The sequence below is a fragment of the Pezoporus occidentalis genome, unplaced genomic scaffold (genome assembly GCF_034315485.1).
Source record: "Pezoporus occidentalis ecotype Australia unplaced genomic scaffold, CSIRO_AGI_Poc_V1 ctg45, whole genome shotgun sequence".
Classification (NCBI taxonomy): domain Eukaryota; kingdom Metazoa; phylum Chordata; class Aves; order Psittaciformes; family Psittacidae; genus Pezoporus; species Pezoporus occidentalis.
The window spans coordinates 3,933,732-3,953,875 of NW_026915780.1; the positions used below are offsets into that span (position 1 = coordinate 3,933,732).

Consider the following 20,144-nt stretch of genomic DNA (forward strand, 5'->3'; position numbering starts at 1 on the left):
CAGCCCCTTCAGGCCCTGGAGCTGCTCTCAGGTCTCCCCTTCAGGAGCCTTCTCTTCTCCAGGCTGCCCCAGCCCAGCTCTCTCAGCCTGGCTGCAGAGCAGAGCTGCTCCAGCCCTCGCAGCATCCCCATGGCCCTCACTTTCAAGAAGAGTTTTAATTTCAATTTTACCCTTTAAATGAAAACACTGCGCTGGTTCAGCTGACCCATGCGGACTGCAGCCATGAAAACCCCGTCTTTCAGAGCGTCTCTCTCTCTTATAAATAAACCTACAAAGCACTCGGGTTGTTTTAAGGGACGTGACCCCCCCCCCCCAGCCTCAGCTCCCCCGCGGGGCAGCGAGCACCAGTCCTCCAGGCGCCAGAGCGGCGCCCGCCGCCCCTCTCCCGGCTGCTCTCTATGGTGTGGACGTAGTTCCGTGTGCGGGGCCGGTGATGGCGGGGCCGGTGATGGCGGGGCCGGTGATGGCGGGGCCGGCGGTCGGGGAGGAGTCGTTCAGCCCCTCGGTGCTGGGCACCAGAGAGCAGTGAGTGGGGCGGGCGGTGGGGCGGAAGGGTTCCTTCACCCCCAAACCGGTATTGGTGCCCGGGAGCAGGAGGCCCGAGCTGGGCCCTGAACACTCGCTCGTAACCCGCAGTTCCCCTCAGCGCATCTCCCGGCTCACAGCGTGTCCCCGAGCAGTTAATCTGTACAGATGGTATAATAAGTGGCGTTGCTGTATAGATACAGTGTCTCTCCCGTCTTTCATCTAAACCTTTTCCAGTATGCATTGCAATATCCTCTCCTTTCTCTCCCCCGGACCCCAGCTGGGATGCTGCCTATGACAGAGAGCTGCAGACTTTTCAAGACATTGGAGATGCTGGGGAAGTTTGGTAAATAAAATAGCTAAATTAGTTATTAAAAGTAAATAAAATAGCGTGTTTCTATTATTTCTTTATAAATGTAGACATTGCAAAAACGTGCAATGTCTGGATAATTCTGGATGTTGGGAAGATGGTGGGAACTTTAGTCTTGAAGCCACCAGTTCCTCTCTTGCCTGATTTTGCAATGGTGATTTCTCAGTTTCACATGGAAAACTGTCATTGTGCAGAGAGTGACGTGTGGTTGTGGTGTATGTTACTGACGGATGTGTTCTTTATCCCTGAGCTCAGGTTTAACTACACAAGTTGCTGGTGCTGATGCCTGTTTTAATATATAGAATCATGGAATGGTTTGTGTTGGAAGAGACCTTAAAGCTCCTCCAGCTCCAACTTGCTCCAAGCCCCTGTGTCCAACCTGGCCTTGAACACTGCCAGGGATGGGGCAGGCACAGCTTCTCTGGGCACCCTGTGCCAGCGCCTCAGCACCCTCACAGGGAAGAGCTTCTGCCTGATCTCTCATGTAAATCTACCCAGACTTGGTGTTTTGGTGAATTTTAGGGCCATGCAATTAACTTACACAACGCAATCATGGAGCTGTGACAGTTGTTACCCAAGTGCTTCAGTAAAAGGTGCTTTGCAGATGCTGGAGGGAGGGAGTGATGAAGTTAGTTTGCTCTGCCTTTTGTACAGTTTTGCTGTCTGACTTACCTGAGCCCTTGTTTTTCATAGGTTTGGAGAAGAAAGCATGACTCGCATCATCAGATGGCTGGAAAAGCAAAAGGTCCCCCTTGATAGCCCTGTGCTTGACATTGGAACTGGGAACGGTGTTTTACTGATTGAATTGGTTGGTATATTACAAACGTTCTGCTTTTGATACAGAATTGATGCTTCAGATGGAGTAGTTTAAATACAGCACTTGCAAGTGACAGTAGTAATCATGGCAAGCTGAAACGCAGTTGAAAACCAAAAAGCAAGCAACCAGAAGTGAATCATAGAATCATAGAATCACAGAATAGTTAGGGTTGGAAAGGACCTTAAGATCATCCAGTTCCAACCCCCCTGCCATGAGCAGGGACACCTCACATTACACCCAAGGCTCTGTCCCACCTGGACTTGAACGTGTTTTCTTCTTTCCCATCAACAGAACACTGGTTACTGTTCATCAGTTTTTATATTGTCATATGGTTTAAGAGTATGCGTGAAATTAACTTAGTGCTGTTGATACGCCTTGAAGAACATCCTGTCACAAAGACAAGTGGTTCTTAAACAGCCTGGGGGACTTTGGTGCATAACTGCTTGAACAAGCAGCGCTGTTAGGGGGTGCAGACCTGGGAACAGAACTTGTCTGTTGCTCTACCAAATGGAGACAAGCTGCTTTTTTTTCCCCTAGACGTGCTCCAACTTGTCCTTTCTCAGTGCTGCTCAGAGTGTCAGCACTTCAGATTACACAATATACAGTATTTCTTTACATCAGTCAGCCTGAGCACCCCATAGTTTATCTTTACCTATTTTCCTACATTTAAAATGCATTTCTTGCTGTTGTTGTGTAAACTACCCCCAGACAAGGAAATGAAGTGGATTAATGCACAGAGTATTCTCCTGTGCAAAGCCAGACCCTTTCTTTGCACTCAGTTCTGATAATAACTCTCACTGTCAGTATAAAAAGTGGTTAAAATGAAGGGGTTTTCTTTATAAATCACTTAAAAATGACTTCTTTTCAAGAAGTGTCCATATCTGTCAGGGTGGAAACCCCTTCACAGACATACTCTGAAGTGATGTCATGTTTTTGCAGTGATACGATGTGTTTGGAAGTTCCCATTTTTTTTTCTATTCTTTAGTAACTCCTTTGGTCTAATACTCAGGAGAGCTGGTAAAGGGAGGAGCTGTCATTCTGTCCTACATTCTCCACTGGCTCCACTAGTTACTGTAGAAATGGAAAGGGCTGGACGTCAAAGTCGGGTTCATAATGGAATATTTTAAAACCAACTTTGATTTTTTAAGAGCGTAAAGCCTTTGTAGGCACCAGCTGCCCCACTGCAGCACAGAAATTATATCCTCAGAAGTAGAAATGGCTCATTTCAGTAAGAGAAATGAGCCAAATAACAACGATTCCAGAGGGACCGTGATGCGCTTGTGAGGTGGCCGATGGCAACCTCATGAACTTCAACCATGCCAAGTGCAAGGTCCTACACCTGGCTCGAAGCAATCCCAGGCACAGCTACAGGTTGGGCAGGGAAGAGATTCAGAGCAGCCCTGCAGAGAAGGACTTGGGGGTGTTGGTTGATGAGAAAATGAACATGAGCCGGCTTCAGTGTGCACTTGCAGCCCAGAAAGCAACCGTATCCTGGGCTGCAGCAAAAGGAGCGTGACCAGCAGGTCGAAGGAGGTGATCCTGCCCCTCTGCTCTCGTGAGACCTCACCTGGAGCATTGTGTGCAGTTCTGGTGTCCTCAGCATAAAAAGGACATGGAACTGTTGGAACAAGTTCAGAGGAGGCCACGAGGATGATCAGGGACTGGAGCACCTCCTGTATGGAGACAGGCTGAGAAAGTTGGGGCTGTTCAGCCTGGAGAAGAGAAGGCTGCGTGGAGACCTCAGAGCAGCCTTCCAGTATGTGAAGGGGGCCTATAGGGATGCTGGGGAGGGCCTCTTCATCAGGGATTGCTAAATGCAGTGCTCACCAGCTCTATCATTGTGGAAACATCCAACAGAAAAATCTAATTTATAAGCTTTCAACTTTACACTGGCCCCACTTGCAAACCTGGAATTGATTTTCATCCTCTAATGGGAACATGACAACCTGTGAGCTTTTAAAAAATATTAAACTGCTTAAGAGCACCCTTACGTTAAGTACCTTAAAGCACTGCTTGCTTTAATGAGAAGTTTTCAGTCCAGTTCCCATCTGAGAAGTGGCTTCAAAAAAATCACATTGTTTATTGGTGCTAAATAATTCAGGATCTCCCTCTCCTAGCTGATGTAAAAAAATGATTTTTGTGTTAGCTGCTAGGCTTTGAAAGTCATGTTGGGATTCTCTTGGCAAGCACATTGGTTGCTGTAGAGCAGTTCTGCCTTTGGAGCTGGACTTGCTAATGTGCTAGAAATGGCAACACTGGGAAAGGCAGTCAGACTTCAGCCATGTAGAGCATTAGTAGCACCTCCCTCAAAGGTAGATGCTTGGGGGATGAATTAGACCATGGTCAGAACAGGTAGAGGTGCTGTAGAGTACACTTAGTTGTGGAGCACTAGGCCCTGAGTACTGTTTACAGTAAAGAATATAAATGGGAGTAACAGTAAGAAAATGACATTAAATGCAGGTAGGTCCGGGTAAGACATTGTCAGATCCAGTAGGGAATATTGCACAAAAAGGAGGCTGAAAAGCCACCTGAAAAGCAGCTAATAAAGTGAAAACAGGAAAGACTTTTATAGTGTGTAAACTGGCCTCAGTGTCCAGCTAGAAGGCAGAACATCCAGCACATTGCTAAATGTCTTCTATGTACACACTGCAGGGATCTGCCCAACAGTAAGCTTCACAAGAAAGGCTGCTGGAGGTTTCTTCTCTTCTTTCTGCTTGCTTTGAGGGTCTCACGTACATAAGAGGGACCCTGTGCTGCGTTTGTAGGTGCAGACAGAGGTCCTACCCCTATCAACATCAGGAGTCTGGAAGGTTGCCCTGCTGACCTAATATGTTTACCTTCCAAGAATTCCAGCTCTTAAGGAAATGTTGCTGCTGCCACATAGAGCTCTGACCTCTTTTTTATACCCTGAGTATTGTGGGAGCAGACAGGATTAGAAAACTTCTCTAAATGAAGGGTGTTCACCACCCAAGTGAGGGTGTCCACCTGGCTGCACCACAGGCCCAACCATAGCAGCTTTCCAGTACCTGAAGGGGGCTACAAGGATGCTGGAGAGGGACTGTAGTGATAGGACAAGGGGTGATGGATTCAAACTGAAACGGGAAGTTCAGGTTAGATATAAGGCAGAAGTTCTTCCCTGTGAGGGTGCTGAGGCACTGGCACAGGGTGCCCAGAGAAGCTGTGGCTGCCCCATCCCTGGCAGGGTTCAAGGCCAGGTTGGGCACAGGGGTTTGGAGCAAGCTGGGCTAGTGGAAGGTGTCCCTGCCCATGGCAAGGGTTGGAGCTGGATGAGCTTTTAAGGTCCCTTCCAACCCATAACCGGTCTGTGACTCTATGGGGCAGTGCTGATCACACTGCACACTCCCTTCTGCTATTTAATCTGTTAGAAATAGCAGAAGCGTGTTTATAAATAGCACCTTCAGGACAGGAGTCCAGTTGCAGGATGCAGTGTGGTCACGTTTGGCACTTGAGTGAATGATCCCTTCCTGTCCCTCCATAGTCAGGCCATGCAGGTTTAGCAGCATTTAATGTTGTTTATCCTTAAACTTTCCTTCTCTGCCCAGGAGACTATAGGAGTGAATGGGAACTCCCTGAAGTGACTCAAGCTCTTCCTTTTCCAACAGACGAGCTGTTGTGGGAACTCCTCTTCCACCCCCAGGTCTTCAGCACAGGCATCTCAGGAAGCTTGATTTGCTCTGGGGAGGAACGTGGGCAGAAGCCTGAGCAATCCTCTGTTGTTCATTAACTGCAAACAACAAGATCTTTGTGTTCAGATGAAATTACTCCTCAGTTTAGAACAGCTGGTGAGCACTGAGCTCACACAGGGAAAAGGGCTGTGGGAAGGAGGGAGGGTTGTCAAACTCTATTGCTGTTGAGGTATCAGCCTTTGGAGCAAGTAGAAACTCAGCTGATTGCTTAATGATAGTTAAAGCCTGTGTATTGTTCACAACCAAACCAAACCTGAGCCTCCTCCCTGTCTCTGCTACTATCTGCAGCTGGCCTTAAGATCAGAGCTCTTCCTGTTAGCTTTGCATCCAGCCAGACCCACTGACACACGTGATACCCGCATCTGGTCTCTTCAGCTTCTACCTCAGGGTAAAAATGTGTCGCTGCCACCTTCCCACCTGCTTTGCACAAGGGTTGTTGGGATCTCACTGCCTGAGTTTGCTGAACTGGGTTATCATTATCTGCTCTGAAGTTACATTAACAGAAAGTCTCTGTACACTCTTTTATGTGGTGCATAACCTGCCTGAAAGTTGCTGATACAAAGAGCTTGTAGCATGCAAATGATTGCATTCAAGTAGGCATTAGCATGAATAATTAGAAACATGTAAAGTTTTTGCAGTGAATTTCTGTACTGATAAAATGGGTTACATATTTTGGCTCTTACCATTTGAGAGTTAGAAAACAATTGCTCAATCTCAGATGTTACGTGTCAGAGAAGTTTTCTTCTTATTTTGAAGCATCTGGCATTAGCACATGTTCTCCTCGCTGGAAATTCCTGGTTTCTAGGTTACTTTTGGTGCAGATAATAGAGCCTGTTCCCCTCCAGGGTATTCCTTTTCGCAGTTCTGCTCCATTTTCCACTTGTTGATCTAAGCCAGCTTTCAGTCAACAGTTCTTTTGAGGAGGTATTGGGCAGAATGGAGTTGTTTCAGCTCATTCCGCCAGCTGTTTAGCTCTTGTAATGCTAACAGGAATACAAATGAGTAAAAGAGGGAGGGTTTCAGTCATTAAAAGGAGGAGAATCATAGAATCAGCCAGGTTGGAAACGCCTTTAAGATCATCAGGTCCAAGCTTTACCCCAGCACTGCCAAGGCCACCACTAGCCCATTTCACTGAGGGCCTCGTCTACACGGTGTGTGAAAGCTTCCAGGGACGGTGACTCCAGCCCTGCCCTGGGCAGCCTGTTCCAATGCCTGAGCACCTTTGGGGAAGGAATTGTTCCTCAGCTCCATCTAAACCTCCACTGGTGCAGCTTGAACCTGTTTCCTCTTGTCTCATCCCTTGTTCCAGGCAGCAGAGACCAGCGCCCTCCTGGCTCCATCTTCCTATCAGGCAGTTGTAGAGAGCAATAAGGTCCCCTGTGAGCCTTGTCTTAGAATCATAGAATAGTTAGGGTTGGAAAGAACCTTAAGATCACCCAGTTCCAACCCCCCTGCCATGGGCAGGGACACCTCACACTAAACCATGGCACCCAAGGCTCTGTCCAACCTAGTCTTGAACACCGCCAGGGATGGAGCATTCACAATTTTCCTGGGCAACCCATTCCAGTGCCTCACCACCCTCACAGTAAAGAACTTCTTCCTTATATGCAGTCTAAACTTCCCGTTTAAGTTTTAACCCGTTACCCCTTGTCCTGTCACTACAGTCCCTAATGAAGAGTCCCTCCCCAGCATCCCTATAGGCCCCCTTCAGATACTGGAAGGCTGCTATGAGGTCTCCATGCAGCCTTCTCCAGGCTGAACAGCCCCAACTTTCTCAGCCTGTCTTCATACAGGAGGTGCTCCAGGCCCTGATCATCCTCGTGGCCTCCTCTGGACTTGTTCCAACAGCTCTGTGTCCTTTTTATGCTGAGGACACCAGAACTGCACACAATGCTCCAGGTGAGGTCTCACAAGAGCAAAGGGGCAGGATCACCCCCTTTGACCTGCTGGTCACGCTCCTTTTGATGCAGCCCAGGATACAGTTGCTTTCTGGGCTGCAAGCGCACACTGAAGCTGGCTCATGTTCATTTTCTCACTGACCAACACCCCCAAGTCCTTCTCTGCAGGGCTGCCCTGAATCTCTTCTCTGCCCAACCTGTAGCTGTGCCTGGGATTGCTCTGATCCAGGTGTAGGACCTTGCACTTTGCTTGGTCTTTTCTCCAGACTAAACCCCCCCAGGTCCCTCAGCCGTTCCCCATCACAGTTGTGCTCCAGGCCCCGCACCAGCTCCGTTGCCCTTCTCTGGCCATGCTCCAGCACCTCAGTGTCCCTCTTATAGTGAGCAGCCCAGAGCTGAGCACAGGATTCAAGGTGCGGCCTCACCAGCACCCAATACAGGGGGACAATCACTGCCCTGGCCCTGGTGGCTATACTATTGCTGATAGAGGCCAGGATGCTGTTGGAATGAGATGGATTATAGGTAGGGAATACATTTGTTGGGTAAAAATACTGCTAGCACACTGATCAAGATTCTCTGCTTCTGTCCAGGCAAAGAATGGCTTCATGAACCTCACAGGGATTGATTACTCTCCTTCTGCAATACAGCTGTCAGAAAAAATAAGAGAGAAGGAAGGGATGTCCAGCATTAAATTAAAGGTAAGTAAGTTCAGAGAGAAAGCTGAGTGAGGAAATAGAAAGCAATTGAACCCAAGATTAAACAACCAAACTGCTACTCAGATGTACTCAGTGTACTATATTAGTGTTGTCTTTTGACGTTCATTTGTGGGAGAACTCTAATCTAATAAATCTCTATTTGCAAGAAGATTATTGGTCCCTTTTTTATTGCTGTCTGTAACAGTCATTAGGGCTGACAAGATTTCCCTGCTTCTACAGGCAACATTTGGCAAGTTCTCTATTTTAGCTGCTATATTCTGAATGTCACATCTGAGACAGAGGTTGAAATCCTAAGGTGATAGAATCCAAACAGTAGCTGTGCAACAGGAGGTTTGGGAATCCCTGCTGGAGCAGGGGGTAGGACCAGAGGTTCCATCCCATGAATCAGCCTTTCATCCTGAACTCTCTTTCTTCTGAGCTGTTTTACCCTCCAGCTCTGGATCTGCGTTCTGTCTCTGTTCTTGTATGTCAGTTGTAACCTCTTTGTAGCAGCCCTGTCTATTCTTCAATATTTGTACAGCACCCAGCATGCAGCACCTGCACTTCAATTGCACTTCAATTACGTTAGTTTGAGTTTCAGATGGACAGGTATATACACAGGCTTTACCACAAATAGATCATCACATGATGCATAGAGAAGAAAGAAGCTGTCAGGACATTTTAAGTGTGAAAGGCTGTGAGTTATCCCTTTCCTAAGCACACCTATTGTCAGGTTTGAGGCTTTGTATTTTAAAGTGTTTGCATTAAAGATTCAGGAGCTGCTGAGTAGAAGATTTGTTTTCACAGTTGCAGACTTCTGGTTTAGGTAGAAGACTTCCTGGCTCCATCAGCTGAGCTGTCAGGATTTGAGATCTGTATTGACAAGGGGACTTTTGATGCCATAAGCCTCAATCCTGATAACGCGGCGGCAAAGAGGAAGCAGTACGTGAGATCCCTCTGCAGTGTGTTGAAACCAGAGGGCTTCTTCCTCATAACATCTTGCAACTGGACCAAGGAGGAGCTGTTGAATGAGTTCAGAGAAGGTAAGCAGGTGAACAGAACCATCTGTCCGTGTATGGTTGTTTAAGGATGAGTAAATTTTAATGCCTGTGTTAGCATATTGACTCTTTTAGATCAGGGGTAGACAAGGTAAAGCGACCAGTAAATGCTTCAGCCTGTCTTCCCTCAGTTTTCCACAGAAATTAGAACTTCAGGGTTTGCCAGTGCCAACACACTGAGGAAGGACAGGTTTTGTTATACTTTGGAGGATGAGGATTTCAGCCTGGGGAAGTGTGTACCTGGGTGACACTTCTCCTTTGGCCCTTTAGTACGAGCTCCAGTTCACCCGTCTGATGGCTTTGAAATCAGGACAACATTGCTACCCATATTTAGATGAGCTGGCAAGTCTGTGACCATGATCTTTCATGTCACCTCCTCAGAGACCTTTCTAGGGGTTTTTTCCATGACACTTAGCTCCTCAATCTCATGCCTGAGGCTTGAACCTCAGTGTGGATCTAAACCAACCATCCCTTCTGGGGAACTAAAACCACTGGCAAATTCCCATCTTTTCTGCCATTAATTTGTGTGAGTCAGCCAGCTAAGAGTTTTATTATCCATGGAAGGCTTTCAGCTGTAGAAAGCAGTGGTGCAGTGTAACAACACAGTCCTATAAACTCCGAGCAACTGCCTTGCAAGTTTTCCAGAAGAATAAAGAATGGTTTGCAAAGGGTTATCCAGGAGGCGAATAAAATGACTTCCTTCTAATAAAAGCATTTTAATTTCTGTCTGGCAGGATTTGAGGTTCTGGAGGAGCTGCCAACACCCAAGTTTTGCTTTGGAGGAAGAATTGGGAACAGTGTAACAGCATTGGTTTTCCAAAGGAAAAAAAAAGGGAGGCCATCCATCCTGGACAAATGAGATGAGAAAAGCCTGAACTTTAAACCTGACAGAAAACCTCAGGCATGTATGTAAATAAATGCTCTTTGAGTACACAGTAAAATACTATGTACGGGGCTCTAAGGGGCTGTAAAACATTGCCCTAGGAACATTTCAGCTTTGCATAACTTGCCTGTAAATTCTGTCCTTGCTACAACCTCACTTGTTGTAGGGAAGCTGCAGGTTTGGAAGAGAGAAACGAGGCATTTGGAGTACGGAGACTAACAGAAGTGGATGACATCTGTGTTTGGAACACAAAGATTAACTGTATTTAATGCCTGTATCTCTAATCAGTGACCAAAAGAGGTACAACAAAAACCTCATTTCTCTGTTGTGTGGTTTAGCATGGAGAAGAGAAGGCTCCTTAAGGGGAGACCTTAGAGCAGCTCCAGTGCCTAATGGGGCTGCAGGACACCTGAAGAGGGGCTTGGGACAAGGGCCTTTAGGGACAGGCCAAGGGGAATGGCTTTAACCTGCCAGAGGGGAGACTGAGATGAGCTCTTAGGCAGAAGCTCTTCCCTGGGAGGGTGCTGAGGCTGCCCCATCCCTGGCAGTGTTCAAGGCCAGGTTGGACACAGGGGCTTGGAGCAAGCTGCTCTAGTGGAAGGTGTCCCTGCAGGGGACACCAGTGAATGGTCAACCCCCTTCCAGGCAGGGGGTTGGACCTGGATGAGCTTTAAGGTCCCTTCCAACCCAAACCATTCTAGGATTCTATGGTTCTGTTGTTCTGCATTTTCAGAACACTATTGCTTGCAAAGTAGGGAAATGAGATTTCTTTCTGCCTTTACAAACATGTGTGGGTGACAACAAACTTGTTCTTTCAAACAAAAAGGAGGCCCTATTAGGCAATCAAGTTTTGTTTCACAGGCAAGGTCATGTTTGCTTATCAGAGCATTGCTTCTGGTTTCCAGAGTTCCCCTAGTTCCCAGTGTTCAAGAGCTCTTTAAGCACCAAGGAATACTTTCAGCCCTTTCCTGTGATAGGAAGTAAGGGGTTATTTGCACAGTGATGAGCCTTTTCTCTGTGCTCCCTCTGGTGATGTCTTAAAGGTAGGAATCCTAAATTCTACATCTTTCTGCAAAATGGGATATACTGATTCTGCTGGAAGGATGGTCTACCAGCGGTGGTGAAAGCATTTAGTCCCAGTGAGTAGCTCTTTGCATGTTTGGTCAGTTGGGTTCCTAACTCAAGCTCTTGCTATCATTTAGGTAACTAATGTAGTAAAATGTACAGTATCTGCCCAGCAAACTTCCAGCAGCCGACGGGAATGCTGTGACATGCTAGTAGTGACTCAGACAGAGGATTTTTGATGGATTAGTACAAAGGATTCAAAGTAAACTACTGATAACCTCAATCAGAAGAGTACAGCATTTTTGTAGCCAATTTGGCATCAGGTACAGTTAAACCAAGGAAATTGTAATTGGCAAGTGCTCTGGCAGGATACATTTAAGGCATCTGCTTTATTCCCATCTGTAATCTGTGCTAATGAAGGCACGATATGTCTTTGATCATGGAATGAAAAGAAAGTCATAGCTTTTCCTTTAATCAATTAAGAGGAATTCAACTCCAGATTCACACTCCAGATACGTAAGGTTCAGGGCAAGTATTGTTTTCTCCTCTTTCTAGGATAGATGATTAATACATTTTCTTCCCTAGCTAATGTTTTTATATCATTTTTAAGGCTAAAAATAAGCTTCCTATAATGGTTCCACAGACATTTTAGCATCAGAAATCATGTCCATGCAAGTTGTATGATCAAGCATGGGTTTTAACAAGGCATTTGGAAGCAATGAGAGTAATTCACTGTTTTCTCTTGCCGTCATGTGGCTGTTCCTCAGATGTTCTGGAGAACTACCGTGTTTCTTTTTGCCATTATTTCCTCCTATATGAATACAGTTTCTATCAGGGAGGCTTCTTAGTGTGGGGAAGGAGGAGCAACCTTCTTTTGCAGCCTAACTCATGGTCATGGCTTATGGAGGGCTTCCACTTGAAGCATTTCCCCACCACATCTGGGCTACCTATAGCTCTATTGGCAGCAATTCTTCAGAGATGTGGTTCTTCTGCTTTACGTTTGGCATTACAGGATCCAGTGATAAGGTGGAGATACACACACTAATGTCACCACTAAAATGGAGTGGAAATGAGTGGAAAAATGGAGTGGCTCTCCCATGTGGAAAGGTTTTAATTCCTAAATTTGTCAGTCTCCAATAAGCACTCAAGTTATTGGTTGAAACCAAGGATTTCTGCATCTGGTCTGTAGTTTGCATATTCTTTCACAGGCCAAAGCACTTTCAAGTATCACTTGAGAGTAGAGAAATGCTTGTAAAACATGTTACAGGAGATTTATTTTAAGGCAATAATAACCAAAGAGTTACTATTTAAAATCTGCCCTGTTGGAAACCTGACATTTGATGAATAAGGGAGTCAAGGTACAGCTCTAATACTGACCTAAGCAATGGCATTTTTTCTGACTAGTAGGGTTTGCAAATGACATGTTAAAGAATGTCCTTAATTTGGGGTGGTTCGTCATGGTAGATGGCTCTTTATGAAGGTATGATCTCTATATGGATGCTGGATGTGGCCGCCCCATCCCTGGCAGTGTTCAAGGCTGGACACAGGGGCTTGGAGCAGCCTGCTCTTGTGGAGGGTGTCCCTGCCTGTGGCTGGGGTTTGGAACTGGATGAGCTTTAAGGTCCCTTCAACCCAAACCATTCCAGGGTTCTATGATAAATGTTAATGCTGTTCAGTGAAAAAAAAACCTTAAAAAAGAGGCTTCATAGTAGTTCACAAAGGCTGGGATCTTCATGACTACCCAGTTGTGTGACTCTTGGTCTTAGCACAATAAATGCAGTAATAGCAATACAGTTTACTCCTATTGTTTTGCTGCCTGAAAACTGTATATGTGATTTTACTGTCAAATATGAGATTTGTGGGTAGTAAAACTAATGTCTTCCATGGATCTCAACAGTGTTGAGCCCACAGGTTTTTCCCACAGCACTGGGTTTAGGGTGGGATGATGCTACAGAGCTGGCAGATCTTTATGGATCTGGGTATAGTTTTGCCTCAAATATAGGCAGAGCACAAAGGGTTTGTGTTCCCTTCTTGATGGACAACATGCTGGAGGATGTGATTCTCTCAGTGCCAGTGGGCTTTGCATCTGGTGTCATGAGCCACATGCCAAACTCAATGAGATGCCTGGATAGACTGGAAAGGGAAGGCAGGTGTTAGCCAGTGTCCTCCAGAGGGATCCAGAGCCCTGGAATGAAATTGCTCCCTTTCTCCTTAAGAAATTAAACCTCAAGATCAGTTGCAGGCTAAATCTCACTTCAGTCAGGTTTGGTGGTAGTGTATGCAACTCCAGTGATACTTGAACCACTTGGTACTGGTAGATGTGAGCTGGCTTGGTGGGTTGTGGTAGCCTCTCCCTCTGTACTGAAAAGATTGCTACTGAAAGTGCTTGGAGTATTCTACCCCGGATTTTATGGGGTGTATCAAGGAAGTGAACTGCCAGGATGAAATACCTGAAAGAGGAGACAAGTGAAATGAATGAAATAATTGGGGAAGTCAGATCTTGGGGATGTCAGATCTAGGGGAGTTTCTACACATGGGACTCTGCTGGAGTGGAGGGTAAATAGGTTCTCAAGACAAAAAGCCTTTGTCCTTTCAGCATCATTGTACTTTCTTGAAGCAAATACTTCTATAATCGCGTTATATAAATTAAAAAGTGAGAAATACCAGATGCAACTGAATGAAATGGAAAATTCACAGGGAAGGATAATGTTCCTTTAGTCCTTGATTTCCCTTTTGGTGACTTCCTATCTGTGAGAAAGTAATGGTCCTTAAGAAGCAGGTATAGTGAAGTTCAGTGTTATCTATAGGCTGTTTTATGAATGTGTTTGGAAGGCTTAGAAGATGTGGAATTACTATTCTGTTCTTGAAGTTCAGTGTAGTTCTGTGCTGTAAAATGAAGAATATCCACAAGTTATGGGGTTTTCTTTGAAGAGCTGTTGGGTTCCATCAGAAACACCAATGGAATTATGGCAGCTGCTCTTTCAGGCAGGGCCGGCAATGATGAAGTACGTAACAACAGGTTTCCTGTCCCATAGGAGAATATTTCTTCAAATCGTTATTGATATGAGAGCATCAGGTTGAAATAACTTTGCATTATGGGCTCACCCTCTCAACTTCAAATCCAGTGTTGCAGCACTATTTCTGAACACCAGGAATGGCACATGGATTGTGTCACAGGATTTGGGGTATTTCAAAAGGACACTCTCAGCTTTTTTACCTTTTAATTTATCAATTAATAAATTTTAAAGAGGATTTTAAACTTTGGCTTTAACCTGCCAGAGGGGAGACTGAGCTGAGCTCTTAGGCAGAAGCTCTTCCCTGTGAGGGTGCTGAGGCGCTGGCACAGGGTGCCCAGAGAAGCTGTGGCTGCCCCATCCCTGGCAGTGTTCAAGGCCAGGTTGGACACAGGGGCTTGGAGCAAGCTGCTCTAGTGGAAGGTGTCCCTGCCCGTGGCAGGGGGTTGGAACTGGATGAGCTTTAAGGTCTCTTCCAGCACAAACCAGTCTGGGATTCTGTGAATTGGCAAATGAGGCAATGAACTGAAACCTAGAACTTAGAACAACTGGGCTTTGTATCAGGTGTGCAGGGTGAAGCCATGTGTATCTATCCATATGTATATCTATCCATGCATATATCCATGCATGTATCTATCCATGTGTGGATAGATACCTGTGAAGCTACAAAGCTGAGCTGACACAGCTTCTTCAGGGTTATTTTAATGTGAGGATGAGTTCTTGAGTAGCTTTTCTGGGACATTAGGCACAGCATGCTTTTCTTCATTGCTGACGCTGGCTTCCATGTATTTCCACGTTCCAGGAATGCACTGGCAGCACTGGAGCCATTGTAAGGCAAATCTCTGTATATATATACTCCACTATGTCCGTTTTACTGTGTTCCAGGGTGCCTAGTAAAAGACTGCCAAAATGTATGTTATTTCATACCAGACAAAATCTTTAAGTACAGTATTTAGCAACATACAGCACATTTTTCAGTGTTTTGGCACTCACATTGCTTTCCTAATCTTGGCATGCCAAAAGGTAAAGAACACGACTTGTTACAACAAGAACTGCTTTATTTTATAGCCCCTCTAAGCACTGCTACATATCCAACCGTCTCCTGTGAAATATGTGGGGAGCACATAGAGAATAAATGGGCCAGGGCTTTGCATTGCCATGAGGAGATCTGCCACTGGGTTCCCATTGCTTGCTGCTTTTGGGCGGGGGGGGGATAAGAAAAGGGGAGAGCTCTGTCTTATGCCTTGGCTGGAATTACATTGAGCACAACCTGCCCCTCGTTGGTAGCAGCTAAACTGAAGAACAATTAATGGCTACCTAAGGCTTTCAGTGAAGATGAGGTGGTGTAGCCTCAGGACAAAGGAGGAAAAGGAACACTGGTGTATTTTATTTGACACAAAGAAGGAGAAAGCAACCTGTGGCTTAATTTCCATTTGTTAGGTAACAACAGAGCTTCAAATGAGCCCATTTTAGGTTACTGGAAATTAAAGTGAGTGCTGTCAGGCAAACAAATGATGTAGCCACAAGGCAGCATATAAATTCAGGATAATCTCAAGTGCATAAACCCATACTGGAGAGCCAGAGCTAATAAATGCTAGTGAGGGAGCACAAATGAACCTCAGCACAGTCACTCCAGCAGCCAGGTATTCATGGACAGTGTCGTGTGTCAGAAGTGAGAAGAATGTGTATTTATTGAGTAGTTTGTAATGTTGGTAGGGTTGTGAACTGAAAGCTCTTATTAGTGGCACAGAGACATGCACACATGGTGTGATAAGCCCACATCCAGCCCCAAACAAGGAGTTTCAAGAAGGATCTAGGCTATTTTGCCCAAATTTGCAGTGGTACTTCTCATCACTGACTGCTGCCCTACCCAAGAGCACCTCAACTCCATGGTTGCTGCATGCCCAAAGCATTGTGTGCTGCTTTTGGGGATGCCCACAGCTGCCTTGGGTTTTGTGAATGATGGACAACTCACTCTTGGCTTTTCTTAAGCTGATTCATGGCTGACAGAGTAATGAGCTCACTCAGGTGAGAGGTCTAGTTGTTTTATCCATCAACTGTTCCCAGGGCAGATGTAGCTCAGCAGTTGTGCCCTCTGCCAAGGCACAGAGGGAGGCAATCAGCAAGTGGAGAGATGAAAGACAAAGCTGTTCTGTGTGCAGCAAATAACCTGTGAAAACCTTGTTCAGCCTGGAGAAGAGAAGGCTCCTGAAGGGGAGACCTGAGAGCAGCTCCAGTGCCTGAAGGGGCTGCAGGAAACCTGGAGAGGGGCTTGGGACAAGGGCCTGTAGGGACAGGCCAAGGGGAATGGCTTTAACCTGCCTGAGGGGAGACTGAGATGAGCTCTTAGGCAGAAGCTCTTCCTTGTGAGGGTGCTGAGGCGCTGGCACAGGGTGCCCAGAGAAGCTGTGGCTGCCCCATCCCTGGCAGTGTTCAAGGCCAGGTTGGACACAGGGGCTTGGAGCAAGCTGCTCTAGTGGAAGGTGTCCCTGCCCATGGCAGGGGTTGGAGCTAGGTGAGCTTTAAGGTCCCTTCCAACACAAACCATTCCAGGATTTCATGATTTTATGAAAGGATTTTAAAGTTTGGTGCAAATCCCATCGTATGCCAAGTGTAGTAAGAACTACAGTCCTCATATACCCCTCTCTGCACAGCAACACTTCACTTGTTTAGGGAATTGGGTCTCCTTGGTTCAGGTACTCCCTGACCTAGAACACACTGATCACAGTTCAGACATGTGCTTGTTCCCTGGGTATGAAGTACTTGTTGAAGATACTTCTGCTTCCTGTTATGTAGAGTCTGCGGGTTTCAGGATTTCCCCTGAAACTGGAGTGTGGTGTCTGAAACTGGTCTGTGTTTTGTGCTGTTGGAGACCTTCAGTGGAGCCACAGTGTCCCTGTGAGTACAATACCAGGCAGAGTCAGGTGACTGGAACATCATCCTTTGAGCAGGACGCTCTGACTCTCTCCTTTGCCTTGGGCGAGTCCCTTGTGTGCGTTCCTCACCTGGCAGAAGAAGGATAAAAGCATAAATAACTGGCATTGCTGAGGCGCTCAGAACAGCTCAGAGTTGAGGGTCATTGTGGAAAGGACACTTCTGAAATTACTAGCATTGTTCGTGTGACTTGAGTAACAACAAACTGGAGCAGACAGCAAAGCGTTAGAAAGGCTACACCAAAAGCAGCCAAATCCTGTCTGCTGGAAGGGAAGGAAATGGTGTCAGTCCACAGGGCCTAGCACCGAAACATCTAACTGTTTTAATGGCTTGGACCCCAGTATCATTTCAGAAGGCCCATGGGGATCTTGAGCTTTTTCTTCCCCATCTCTGTAAGGAAGGCTCCCAATCAGTGGGTAGCAAAGGCGCTGACATCTGAGACAAAAACACAAATTAAATCAGCTCAGCATTGAATTGCATTTGCTGTTTGCACTGACTAAACCCTCATGCACAGCTCTTTAATGCTTGAAAATGATTTCCATCTCTTCCTCTTCTGACAAGGACCTTCTGCACTGTCACCAGAGCAGGGACCAACCTTTACATTTAAGTAATGTTACTGAAAATACTCTCTGTGGAAAACAGGCTTATGCTTTGGCATTGGTCTTTCACACACACTGGGAATGCTGCACAGCCAGATCATCTGTCAGGAAGCACAAGGATGAGAGGTAGAAAATGCTGGGTTTGGACCGAGCTGCGGAAGCAGACAGGAAGTAACTTTCTGCTTGGTTCTTGGAGCCCAAGCCTGCACTGCAGCCATGGGAATGGATTCAATTATGCTGCAAGCTTTATTACTGAAATATTCAGCAGGGAAACCAGAAGAAAACATTTTCAAACTTGATTCCCAAAGTTCCAGAAAAGGATTTTGCAAGCGTTTTATTTCTCCCAGTTTCAGTATGTGGTAAAAAGAGCAAATACTGAGTGGGATGGAGGAACTTCATGCAAAAGCCCCTTCAGATCAATTAAGCCCTTCCTCCTGCTCATAGCCCACTCACACCACACTCCTGTCTAATTTTATATGTACTGGCTATGGAGCCACTTTTGGTGGGATAAGTTCCGGCTACCCTGCCAGGAGCTCTTCCCCTGTTAAATTTTCTCCCACTGCTTGTGCTTGCCTACCTTCTCTATTACCTGAAATACTAACCAACAGTCTTCCTGCACATTTACTTCACAGAATCCCAGCCTGGTTTGGGTTGGAAGGGACCTTAAAGCTCACCCAGTTCCAACCCTGCCACAGGCAGGGACACCTTCCACTAGAGCAGTTTGCTCCAAGCCCCTGTGTCCAACGTGGCCTTGAACACTGCCAGGGATGGGGCAGCCACAGCTTCTCTGGGCACCCTGTGCCAGCGCCTCAGCACCCTCACAGGGAAGAGCTTCCGCCTAAGAGCTCATCTCAGTCTCCCCTCTGGCAGGTTAAAGCCATTCCCCTTGGCCTGTCCCTACAGGCCCTTGTCCCAAGCCCCTCTCCAGGTTTCCTGCAGCCCCTTCAGGCACTGGAGCTGCTCTCAGGTCTCCCCTTCAGGAGCCTTCTCTTCTCCAGGCTGCCCCTGCCCAGCTCTCTCAGCCTGGCTCCAGAGCAGAGCTGCTCCAGCCCTCGCAGCATCTCCATGGCCTCCTCTGCACTCGCTCCAACGGGTATTTATCCAGTATCATGGGCCATGGCTTAGCAGGGCAGGACATCCAGGGTGCTGCTGAGTGACACAGCTAAAGCCTCCCTTGCCACTCAGTGCGCACATGTCCTTACTTGTTCCTACTCCTCCCCAGCAGTGTGCCCGGTCATCCAGCTGGGTGGGTGAAATTTAGCCCCGGATTCATTCCCGTTGACATCTGTGCTGTCTGCTTGCATATGCTCAAGATTAATGTTTAGGCTCTGTTTTGTAATGAGCTCTAAATCTTCCTTCTAGCTGTCATGTAGTTTCCTTGTTCACTAATTACATTCACTCTTGGAAGAAGCCTACGTGCTGCGCGCAGCTCAGCTTGGATGGAAGATGTTATTGTCACAGCAGATTGCTTCTAAGGGCCGTCTCCCAAGTGAAGCTGAGCAGACGTGGCTCTAAATACCACAGAGGACCCATCGCCACCTTCAGTTCAGCCCAGCAGCATTTTGCAGAGCTTGTGTAATGTCAAATACACCTTCCAAAAAGAAATGCTGGAAAAGCGGTTGGAGCAAAGTGCAGAGGAGGCCATGGAGATGCTGCGAGGGCTGGAGCAGCTCTGCTCTGGAGCCAGGCTGAGAGAGCTGGGCTGGGCCAGCCTGGAGAAGAGAAGGCTCCTGAAGGGGAGACCTGAGAGCAGCTCCAGTGCCTGAAGGGGCTGCAGGAAACCTGGAGAGGGGCTTGGGACAAGGGCCTGTAGGGACAGGCCAAGGGGAATGGCTTTAACCTGCCAGAGGGGAGACTGAGATGAGCTCTTAGGCACAAGCTCTTCCCTGTGAGGGTGCTGAGGCGCTGGCACAGGGTGCCCAGAGAAGCTGTGGCTGCCCCATCCCTGGCAGTGTTCAAGGCCAGGTTGGACACAGGGGCTTGGAGCAAGCTGCTCTAGTGGAAGGTGTCCCTGCCCGTGGCAGGGGTTGGAGCTGGTTGAGCTTTAAGCTCCCTTCAACCCAAACCGTTCTCGGATTCTATGAACAATGGTGGAACATAACGGAGTGGGATCATTTGCCGACCCCCCCGGTGTGTCTGTGGCTGATGCTGTGCACCCGTGACGCCCTAAATCACCTCACTGCGGGGACCCCCCGTTCATGTCTGACAGAGCCCACCTCTGCTCCTCCCCGCCCCGGCCGTGCCACCAGGAGTCACTCTCGGCCTCCACACGGGGCCGCGCTCCCCAGCCGTGTCCCCGCCGGTGCATGACCGGGCCGGGGGATGGCCGAAGGCTGCATCTCGGGGCTCCCCTCACCCCACCGCTCCCCACATCGCTTGTTTCTATCATTTAGGGGATTTATTCCCCTCACACGCTGTGTCCGGGCGCTGTTCCCCGCTGCGCTCTCCCGCTCCTCCCCTTTACCTCACACGGCCGCTCCTCAGCGTGGGTCCCCTCCGCGCTCCTCAGGTGCGGGCCGGGCCGGGCCCAGCCTCCGCCGGCGCCGCTCAGGAAGTGACAAGCGCATTTCCTCCTCCCT

The 20,144-nt window shown here is 47.4% G+C and overlaps 1 protein-coding gene and 1 long non-coding RNA gene across 3 annotated transcripts; one reads left to right on the forward strand and one right to left on the reverse strand.

The window, feature by feature from the left end:
- Window positions 1-418: 418 nt before the first annotated feature.
- On the forward strand, window positions 419-10,268 carry EEF1AKMT2 (EEF1A lysine methyltransferase 2). Its single transcript, XM_062635241.1, has 6 exons — window positions 419-525; window positions 806-871; window positions 1,589-1,703; window positions 7,908-8,015; window positions 8,839-9,055; window positions 9,805-10,268. Exons 1-6 carry the CDS (start codon window positions 434-436, stop codon window positions 9,927-9,929), a joined length of 723 nt encoding a protein of 240 aa, XP_062491225.1. The 5' UTR covers window positions 419-433; the 3' UTR covers window positions 9,930-10,268.
- Window positions 10,269-11,474: 1,206 nt separating this feature from the next.
- LOC134172251 (uncharacterized) lies at window positions 11,475-20,138 on the reverse strand. Of its 2 annotated transcripts, none has more exons than XR_009967882.1 (3): window positions 20,030-20,138; window positions 14,688-17,037; window positions 11,475-13,468 (listed from the first exon to the last, which is right to left on the reverse strand). It is a non-coding gene; the product is annotated as an uncharacterized LOC134172251 (long non-coding RNA). The 2 variants fall into 2 exon arrangements; XR_009967883.1 differs by lacking the exon at window positions 11,475-13,468 and adding an exon at window positions 14,516-14,530.
- Between the last annotated feature and the right edge of the window lie 6 nt (window positions 20,139-20,144).

Excerpts from the sequence above, each read along its gene's own strand:
- EEF1AKMT2 (XM_062635241.1), top strand. The coding sequence starts at position 434 with ATGGCGGGGCCGGTGATGGCGGGGCCGGTGATGGCGGGGCCGGCGGTC. Across the intron at positions 872-1,588 it reads GGAGATGCTGGGGAAGTTTG|GTTTGGAGAAGAAAGCATGA; the intron begins GTAAATAAAATA and ends TGTTTTTCATAG. Across the intron at positions 9,056-9,804 it reads GTTGAATGAGTTCAGAGAAG|GATTTGAGGTTCTGGAGGAG; the intron begins GTAAGCAGGTGA and ends TCTGTCTGGCAG.